Below are 10,558 nucleotides of genomic sequence, written 5' to 3' on the forward strand. Positions count from 1 at the left end.
GCTTTGATTTCCCTGGGCTTTATTCTGTGCTCTACGTCTGAGCCATAGTGCAGAACCTCATTCCTAGCCTGCTTCACATTTATAATGTAGTGCCAGTTATGTTGGTCTGTGCCAGTCTAGGAATAATTCTTTGTAAGATCCAAACCCAAGCTGCCTATCAGAGACAGGTATTTCTTTACAGATGGCAGCACCTTAAACTCTTGTGCTTGGGGTCTTTTTTTTTTTTTTAGGAGCTTCACATGGCTGAGAAGACTAAACTGATTACGCAGTTGCGTGATGCAAAGAATTTGATTGAGCAGCTAGAACAAGATAAGGTAAACAGGGAGGAATTTTTTCTTTAAAATTTATGTAGTTTTGGAAGAAGATTGGTAAAGGCTCAAAATACCTGACTTCCTGATACTAGAAACCATTCTTAGTCATCTAGTTTGGCTTGGTTACATTTCAAATTTAACAACCAAATCATTCAAGCTACCCAAGGATTTTATTGTATAGATACTTTAGGATATTTATCTGTTAGTTCATACTTAATACTACAAAAATATGTTATTTAGGACATGATTTTAGAAGGCATAGTGATTAGCAGAACAGCATAAATTCTTGATATGCGGTGGCATTGATGCAAGATAAAAAAAAATCTAATGAAGATAAGATATAATGTAAAATAATTAAAAAGTGACCAATGAAGTAGAAGTTGCTGTATTTTCTTAGGAATTTGAAGTGTATCTCATAATTTTTGTTCCTTACAGGTTTTACTATCACAGTCTTGGTACTTGGAGTACCTTCTGATGATGTAATGAGCACAACATGACTAATACCCATCCTATATGCCTTCTCTCTAAGGAGAAGGTGCACCCTGGAATGCTTTTAGTTTGTTTAAGAACACACATTTTAAGAGAAGTACCTGTGCTGGAAAGAGAAAGTTTTTGGTTGTTCCTAGCTCCTGGAAAAGGCGTATCAACATTTTCTGTTTTCTAACGTAGAAAAGTACCAAGATTTCTGCTATTATAGTAATAGACTGAAGTTTATTCCTGGGAAGGATTGTATCCTGGCTTGAAATTGTTTTCGCTGTGTGTTTTATTTATTTATTAGCTTTTTACCATAAGGACCTTTTCCATAGGGCATGGTAATTGCAGAGACAAAGCGACAGATGCATGAAACGTTAGAAATGAAGGAGGAGGAGATTGCCCAGCTGCGTGCTCGGATCAAACAAATAACTACAAAAGGCGAGGAATTAAAAGAGCAGAAAGAAAAATCTGAAAAAGCTGGTAAGAAATTCTGGAGATTATTAGCTTTCACATTTGAACATGAAAAAGCTTCAGCATGCTCTTTTTGCACTCTTTCATCAGTTGTTGTTTGGAATGGATGTTAAAACATGCCCCTTTTTCCTAATGCTCTCCATATCACTCTTGCTAACATCATCACTAACTTCATTTCTGGTCAGCAGAGGTTGGAGAGATTTTTGGCTGTTTTGTGTAATACTCTTCAGTTATCAATTCAACAGGAATTGAAGAAAGAAAGTGCTAAAGGGCAGCTGTATCCTCCTATTTATAGGAGTGAAGATTCCTATGGTTTTATGCTTGTGTAATTTCATGAGGGAAACTCAAAGAGATGATTTTTTGTAATTTATCATCACAATATGATGTATTTTATATAGAGGGCATAGCAATGAGTTTATGAGAGCTTGGAAAAAAGTAGAAACAGGAGTTACTACTGTAGTAAGCATTTTCTTTCAATAATTGTAACAGCAGTATTTCTAATTTCTTTGTAGCCAATTTCATTGTTTTAGGCTTAGAACTGAGTGGTTATGTAACTATACACTGTAGTTTGCTCTTGCTAGAAATTAGAGAACATACTATTTATGTGTGCTTGCGGTTCTCGTTTGGCTTGAAACTAACTTAAAAGGCCAAACTTTTTTTTTTTTTTTTTAACATAGTGAAAACTGTTTTGCACTACAGCTATCACAGTTCTTCGAGAAGCGTTTGGTTTTCTCTCATAAGTATTTATAAGGTGTTTACCTTTTTGGCAGAAGCTAAGATGTGGTTAGTTTATGTAGAACATACATTATGGCTATTATGTCTCTAAAAAGTGATGAGAAGTTCAAGCCATACGTTTCGTAGCAGCTCATTTTAAATCTATGTAAATTTAGGTCAGAACTTTGAATTTTAAAGATTAATGTGTCTGGGTAGAACACTTTGCTGTAACACAGAAAAGCAGGTTGAACATCCAAAATCAGCAAAAGAAACATAAAAATACACAAAGCAGTAAGTGGTCTGCTAGCAGACATTTGAAAAACTTATGAGAACAACAAACATTTTACATAGTTGCTCCTCTCCCCCACCCTTTCAGGTTGCACGTGTATTTTAGGCTTTGGAAATACAGATTTCAGAATCAACCTTTTGCTGAAGTTAGATTTTGTTCAGTTTTTGAGAGGCTAAAGAGCTTTTCTTTAAGATATTTTCCTGTTAAAAATTTCTCAAGAGTATTTTAAGACTTCTGTAGGTATGAAGTAATTATCATAGTTGTCTGAAACACAGAATTTGTTGAAGCAGTAGAAACCTCTAATTACGAACTACTATTTGCACACTTTAGTACAGTAATTTCCTCATGTTTGCATAGCCAGAGTCTGAAAATGGGTTAGCGATGATGCTCTGGGGAAATTAACTGTTATGCTGACAGGTAATCTTACCTGTGAATAACGTATTGAGCATACTGCACTTTGCAAAGGGGAGATTTGTGCATTCAGTATGTTTTCTCTTCTTATTATTAAGTATTTTGGGTAATTTTATGGTGCATAAGCATCTACTTCACCTTTTGAGTGCATTTATTCTTGTGCTCTGTTAACCGTGCAAATGAAATTTTGGAAACCACTGGAAAATTAGCTCCTACTATTTCTAAGATAGGCAAATTTATAGGGTGACCTTTACTAGTTTTTCCTGTTATTTCTTTGGCCTTATGCATACCAGAAAATTGTGACGTATACCTGAAATATAGCTTGAAACAGTTGAAATGAATTGTTCTGGCATTTGAGAAAGCTGCCGTTAACACCAGGATAGCCTGAAATTACTTCTGGGTCACAGCCTTTGCTTTTTACCAATTTTAAGAATCAGGCAGTTTTAGGTATTTGAGGTTTGTGTTTTTAAAATGGTGTTTCTTGGCTAGTTAATGTGGTAAGTTTTTTCACCACGTTATTGTTAATTTAGTGAATATCTTTAATTCTAGACTTACTTTTTTTTGCTATATTATAATTCAGTGAAGAGTTGCTCTATGGAATATTGTATTTGTAGAAATGTTGATTTTATTTAAATTATGGCAAAGATGAGGATAATATACTTAGTGTTTACTTTGTCATAATGCTGTATCATAGGTTAAAAACTGGTATATTTTGTTGCAGCTTCATATTTTTAATTTGCCTAGAGTTACAGGTCTGTTCGCTTTGGGGGGGGGGGGTGAAGCATGCTAATGTTTGGTTTAATATAAGTAAGAATTGTGACGGTTTAATGTTAACGTCTTTTTGTGTAGTAAAATAGTGAAAAGATACATATGCTTGCTTTGTACATGTTGCATAAACTGTAACTTGGTCCCCCAAGCTGATGATGTCGCAGTTCAGTTTTTTGCAGTTAAAGGTACATTATATTGAAATCTCACAAAGCATCTTGTTTTTGTGCATCCACACATGCCAATAAGTGAATCATGGTGCCTTTCCCAAGCCTTGTATGAACAGGACTGGGGTAAGGGCTCGTCTTTCTTACATCACACATTGGGTGCTTGGACTGGGCTCTAAAAAGTAAATTCTGTGCTTCTCAGGCAATGGCAGTTCTTTTACTTGAAGTAACTGCAACTGTTTTTGTTTTTTTTTTAATGCTTCGCAATGTATGTGTACTGTTTACATTTCACTTCGACAAAACTAGTTATAATATTGGTAAATTTACTATTAAAGTGAAGTCTGCTGCCCTGAATGCTTGGCATAAGTCCTGTCCGACTTCTCAGGATATCGATTGCAGCTGTGTTTGTATTCTGTAAAGTAAAACAGAAAAAAGGCTTTAGAGAGCAAATTCACAGTGCTTTACCTTTGCCATTCTTTGTAGGTCGCGTTTCTTTTGCAAGCTTAATTTATGCTTTGCAACTTTCTGCAGAGAACAAAGCCTCTCAAGCCTTGACTGTGCGTTTAAAAAACCTGCCTAGATGCGCAAAACAACCACACGAAGCAAATTCGAACCTTTACTTCTCAAACTGCTTTTTGGCGAGATTCCTGCTCTCCGCTTTCAGGAGCGTGTCAAGCCCCCCTCTCCCCCACCGTGTGCCAGCCCTGCGCAGCGCTCTCTTCACAGTGTTCAGCAGCAGGCGGCACTAGAGTTGAAGATGCCCGTGCCTACGGCCCTGGTGAGGATGCTCATGCTCGCCAAGTCTTGGCCGCGCAGCCTGGCCTTTCCCCCGGGCCGCCGAGGCGTCCGAGGGAGCTGTGGCTGCTGTGATGCTTTTGCAGGCGTGCGTGGAGAGCGGGTCGGCTTCCCAGCACAGGTTTTATAAAAATCAGTTTTGCAACCCCGCGCTTCTTAAACTCTGACGCTCGGGCTCCTTAACGTTTAATTTTGTCTGCGGGAAGGTTTCCCGTTTGTCTGGTTTGGTCAGGTGAATGGGATTTTGTAAGACTTCCCTGAGGTTTTGTTAGAGTGCTTGTTATCCCTTCTGTTTTGTGGGCGCGCGTTTGGGAGATTTCACTTAATCGGTACTTCGGTTGAAGAGATCTTTTCTCAGCAGTAGGTGTGCTGGTGGGGCAAGGACACGGACAGCGTCTTTACTCTTCGGATTTAAATAAAACACAGACTTTTATTCCGGCCTTCCATCCACAGTAGAATTAAAAGCTTCCCTAGACACAAAATTTAGTCCATGTCCTGTCTACTGGAAAGGACGACAGCTTAACCCTCTGCCGGTTTGAAACTTGCTTGTGTCACGCCACGCTGGAATTAACTACTTTGAATAAAAACGTTGCGTCTTGCTTAAGTGCTAAAAGTGCCTGAGATGCATATAATTTAACTTTTGGAGAACGAAGTGTGTTTCTGTGGAGCGTTGCCGCTTTGCGCTGCTGTGCCCCCCCGGCTGTTTGACCCTCCAGCTTCTGTGTCTGGCTTTTGTGCGAGTGTCCCGACCCTGCACGCGGCCCCAGCTCCTGCGCCTCAGTAGTCAGTCCTTCCGCTTGGATTTGCAGGCTGCGGCAAAGGCCTCGTCTTTCCGTTCTCGGCAGTAACGAGGTGCTGAAATGAGAACAGAGCGCGCGTTGCTCGGAAGAAGATTCAGACGCTGATGTGCATGGGAAAACGCGGAATATACTTTAAATCCTTTACTTGCGGGTTTTAAGTTTTGGATCTGTATCTGGTAAATGGTTTTTTTTGGGGGGGGGGGGGAGGGAGAGGGGTGCGTGTATGTTTTCTTAAAGTCATTTGTGGTGCTGTAATAACGAAGGACGTTTTGGCCGGCTTGGCTGGCTAGGCGTGCTTTCGGTAGGGCTGAGCGGGGGGGAGCAGGGAAGGCAGTGCCGGTCCCCAAACGCCCGTGCGTGGGCCGCATCCCTGAGCGATTGGCGCCCGGGGGAGCGCGAGGGGGCCGGCCTGGGGTCCCCCCGCTCCGACACGGGAAGAGCGGCCCTTGGAAACGCAGTAGCTACCCCTTGTAAGGGGCTGTTAAGCCTTAATGCCTGCTCGCATTGTGTTTCAGACTGTTTTTCTGTTTGCAATAATCTCTAGTACTAGTTTTTAACCTTTTATAATGAGTTTTGGGTTTTAGTATTTAAGGAGGATGGGGACTGCAAAAATGGATACAATAATGTGCTTCAATACTGTCCGGGTCAAAAAAAACACCCTCTTTTTTGCTGAAACTATCGCTGCCAGGAGTCAGAGAAAGGCTCCCTCAGAAATCCCCTCCGAAAGGTTGGAATTTGGGGGACTGCAACTTAAGGGAATTAGGTTACATGAAAAAGCAGTACTTGCAGCCTTGGCTCAGAAGTGTAGATTATAGCTAAAAGCTTCAGTTTCAGACGTTATCAGAAGATTTGGAATGGAAATTATTTGTGCTTTTCAAACCCGTGCCTGAATGTTATTAGAGACGGCTAACAGTTTATATTTATTTCCCCGAAACCTTCCCCAAGGATTATAAGAGTTACTGTGAATGCCTGCTTAAGCGACGGTGAATCAGGGAAGCTAGAGATGCGTGTGTCTATTTTGATTTCCTTTCTGCGACAGGATTAAGTGGAAGAAAAGCTAACATGCTAACATTTAAAAAAAAAAAAAAAAAAAGACTGTGTTCTCTCTGCTCCCAGAGTAGTATCCAGCCAGTCCAAAGTATAGCTGAAATATAGTTTTATTCTTCTATATTCTGATAAATCAGATCCTTTTGATATTTGCACTATGATTTTGAATTTTACAGAAGTGCTTTGCCAAAGTGTTTTTCTTCCCCCCCCCCCACCCCAAAATTAGCCATACATATTTTGAGACTGGATTTTCTCTCACATGCAGCAGACGCTTTCCATATTCCTGATGTATTTAGGAAAAGGGACTTCCTGATTAGTGATCGAATTCTACACCTGTGTCAATCTGTGTAGATTCTGCCGTCGGTTTCAGTGAGAAACTTGGCAGCTGTTACTGAGTAATAATAATACAGCTCCCAAGACAAATTAATTTTCTTGCTTTCTTTATCTAAATGATTATCTGTGAAGGGAAGAAAATATGTTAGAGTACTTAGGCCTATGATAAAAAGCATCTGTGGCGTTATTGCTCCCACTCCATAAGTTAAAATGTGTTTCAGCAGAGTTGTGCATCTTGTGCAAACGTAAATAACTATTCTGTTACTCCATGCTGAGTGTTCCTCTGAAACATACTATGGATATTCAAGCTTTCTGAGAGCAATCGTTAATGTTTTTTTTCTTATGTTTTACTTGCAAAGTTTAGAAGCACCAGGACAGTCTTTGTAATGCAAAACCATTGCTTCAACGTCTCTCTGAATTGTTTTGATAGTAGCTTGTATTAAAAGTAAATAGTGAAATGATGAAATTAGCAAAAGCTATCGATACAGAGTGCACCAGACACACAGTTCTAAAGAAAAATTTCTCAATGTTGTACTGTCTGAATGGAGCAACCCGTGGGTAAATAAAATGCCCTGGTATTTGCACAGTGGCATTCTATTCAGGAGGAACTCTTTCATGATGCAGGAAAGACTGACTTGCAGTGCAGGCAGTCTTAACTCTAGTGAACTTTAGTGGAAGAAGAATTTGTGAATTGCCTTCTCTTCATGCAGCTTTTCTCTGATCTTCCAAGTTATTCAGCGCAGAAAGCCAGAAGAGGAGCCGTAGTTTTATTTATATGGTTTATGTATTTTAATGCGAACTTACGGGAAGAAATAGGAGCTACATAATGTACTGGATTCTAAAAGTAACCAAAGGATGTGCAGCTACTTGTGAGATCTCTTGCCTTTCTAGATAATAAATCCATGTGAATTCTTGATGGATTCCTAGGTTCATTCTGCTGCTAGGTGTGTAATTTACAGTTACTGGGAAATCCTGTACTTGTATCAAGAAGCATAGCTATTTATAGCTATTTCTTGACTATCATATATCTTTTTTTTTCCTTTGCAGCTTTTGAAGAGCTTGAGAAGGCTCTGAGTATTGCCCAAAAGACAGAGGAAGCCCGGAAAAAACTGCAGGCAGAAATGGATGAAAAAATCAAAGCAGTAGAAAAGGCAAGTGAGGAAGAGAGGGTAAATCTTCAACAGGAGTTAACCAGAGTGAAACAAGAGGTGGTTGAGATTATGAAGGTAAAAGCTGAAGCTCACTCTATTTTATTGGTTTTAATCTTTTAGTTACAACTAGAACTATAGTTGTAAAATATATTAATTTATCAGAACTAATCTAGAAAATCTAGAAATTTTATCTAGATTTATCTAGAAAACTGAATTTACTTAAAGCTGAAAGTGACAGAAAATTCTCCAGATGGATTTTTTTTTTTCTCTAAACATCTAAAATCAGTGCATTAAAGACTTTGTAAAATGAACAATATTATTCTTAGTTTCACAGTGTTTAATAAAATTATTTTCTAAAAGTAAAGAGAGACTTCAAGGGCAGTCAGTATGCAGGACTATCAACCTTTGAACTTCTGGCTTGTGAAACTGTTAAGAATATAAGGGAAAGCTACAGACAGAAGTTGCTGTTCCAATTTATTATTACATTTAAATCCTGATGTGAAACTGAAGACATTGAATTCAACTTTGTGGAAGAATTTTTAGAAAAAGTGGTATTTCTTCCTGTGAAAGGGTTGAGAAGGAAGATAAATAACTTCAAGCTTGTAAATAACATCTGATAAGACTTAATATTAAGCCCATGGAGTAATTGTTACTCATTCAAAGGAAGCAGAAGGACAGTTCTGTTGTCCCTCACTGTTGCATTGCTTTTCTTATAAAGAAATAACACAAAGTATTTTCTTACTATTTAGTATTTTGAAAGTCAGGGGTTTTTTTTGCCTTTGATCCACAGAAGTCTTCAGAAGAGCGTGTTGCCGAACTAGAAAAATTCCATAAAAAAGAAATGGCTACCAAAGATCAGGAGCTAGATGAGAGATTACAGGCCCAAGAAAAGGAATTCCAGGAACAGATGAAGGCCGCTCTTGTAAGTATCCCTAAAACGTGTAGAAAGCCACTTCTGTAAGTGTGGGATTGGACTAGAAATTTCTCAATGGTATGGTAATTTCAAGTCCTCTCTGACCCTATTCCACAGTGGGAATCCTTCTGCACTCAAAGATATGGGTGCCCTCCATAAGTCAAGATGCTCAGAGGCTTCAGCAGCAAAAAAGGAGAGCAGCTGCAATGGTCCAGGCTGAATAGAGATAACTAATCACTGTAGTAGTTGTCCACTGACAGCTGTATGTTGCGGGAATTTTTTTTTTTTTTTTAACTGTCTTTGTGTTAAACATTGCTATTTGAGTTTTTTCCTCTGGATCACTGGAGATTAGTTTCAGCAACTAGAAAAAGGAGATAAGTAGGGTTGTTATCTAAAAGCATTAATCCTATTGACTGGTGGTTGTGTGTTAACTTATGTGGGCAGTGTTACCTGTTTGTATTTTTTGACCTTAGGGAAGAATTTTCTTCTAGATCAGGCTGTCAGGGACCATTAGGGTTCTTTGTCCTTCTCTGTAACCTGTAGCCTGCCTTAGATCATCAGGCAGTTTAACCTAACAAATATTAGATATTCTTTTGGGCTCAAGACCTCTTTGGTGGTTGGTGACTAGGACTGCGTGACCCTGATGGTCCCATTCTCATCATATTCTTCTGCCTATTTTTAAGGTTCTTTTTAATTACAGGGAATAGAAGCTTAAAAATATATTATCCGTAGAATCAAGTGAGGACAGATCTTTATTCCTCTGAGGTGTTGCTTTCAATTAATAGTGGTAATCCAAGCCAAAATGAAATACTGCAGTAGTGTTATACTGGTCGTATAAAGAAAAGTAGAAGACTAAAGTAAAAAAAAAAAAAAAAGTAAAGAAAAATGGCAATGATCTGTAATAATTTTATTTTCACAAATATAATACAAACTGTGTGTTTGTATGTGGAGAAAATATAGACGATTAGTGTATACCTCCTGTTAACTGCTTTGTAAATATCCCGTTATACTGCTTTAGAAGATGTGATAACTGGAGTTTGATGTTTTATTCATAATTTTGATACAGGAGAAGAGTCAAAGTGACTGTTTAAAAACCCTGCAAGAACAAGAGCAACAGGAAGCCCTAGCCTTAGAAGAGTTAGAGCTGCAGAAAAAAGCAATACAGTCAGAGTGTGACAGGAAACTTCAAGAGATGCATCAAGAAGTAGAGACTTTTAGAACTGTGAGTAAAGCTTCTAGAAGGGTAAACATTTTTCAAAAATTCCTTTCAGTGTATATTTAACTGTGTTAGGTTCACAAATACTGTGGATTTATTGTGATTAGATTTGTTTCTAAAGAAGTCTTGCAATGCTTTTTGCAGTGACAGAAATTAATGTACTGCCATAGTATGCTGCAGCCCTAGGTTTTTACATGATTAGATGGTAAAATATAGAAGTCTACTTGCTTTGTACATGGTGTGGGATATAAGTTTGTATGCATATGGATAGTTTTCTATACATTATATAGGAAAGTAAGGCTTTAATCTTTTTAACTTCTGGATACTGCTGCCATACAAACACTTGTAAGAATACGTGAGTAAGTAAAAAGCTTGCTTAATTTCTGAAAGATCTTTTACTTTGTCACAGGTAGGATTTTATTACCTGCTAATGGAAGCATGTACATGACTCGGCCGCTTCCAAATATTAAGTTGGAAGCTTTGCCTGTAGAAGGGTTTTAACCTTACAGTAGCAATTCCATGTGAGGTGGAATTGAAATAAATTTTTAGATATGTATAAAGCTCCATAATTGTTCTTATAAAATTTCATCTGAATTATTTTGTTTTAATTAGTTTAATTCTTTTCAGGTTTTTATTGTATCTCTTTTCAGTGCACTGAAATATGAAACTTTTATTAATTAATTAGCTCAAGTTAATGGAAG

At 38.2% G+C, this 10,558-nt stretch overlaps 1 protein-coding gene across 15 annotated transcripts in view; it reads left to right on the forward strand.

The window, feature by feature from the left end:
* Positions 1-10,558, forward strand: part of GOLGA4 (golgin A4) — a 67,269-nt gene that overhangs the window by 29,175 nt on the left and 27,536 nt on the right. For 8 of the 15 annotated variants that reach the window (XM_068935828.1, XM_068935820.1, XM_068935823.1 and 5 more), the window contains 5 exons: positions 231-314; positions 1,118-1,265; positions 7,625-7,803; positions 8,519-8,650; positions 9,708-9,863. In XM_068935828.1, the coding sequence (XP_068791929.1) occupies positions 231-314; positions 1,118-1,265; positions 7,625-7,803; positions 8,519-8,650; positions 9,708-9,863 (699 nt within the window). The remainder of the gene's footprint in view (positions 1-230; positions 315-1,117; positions 1,266-7,624; positions 7,804-8,518; positions 8,651-9,707; positions 9,864-10,558) is intronic. The other 7 variants (XM_068935829.1, XM_068935821.1, XM_068935817.1 and 4 more) reach the window with 3 other exon arrangements.

This window comes from Struthio camelus, chromosome 2, assembly GCF_040807025.1.
Source record: "Struthio camelus isolate bStrCam1 chromosome 2, bStrCam1.hap1, whole genome shotgun sequence".
Classification (NCBI taxonomy): domain Eukaryota; kingdom Metazoa; phylum Chordata; class Aves; order Struthioniformes; family Struthionidae; genus Struthio; species Struthio camelus.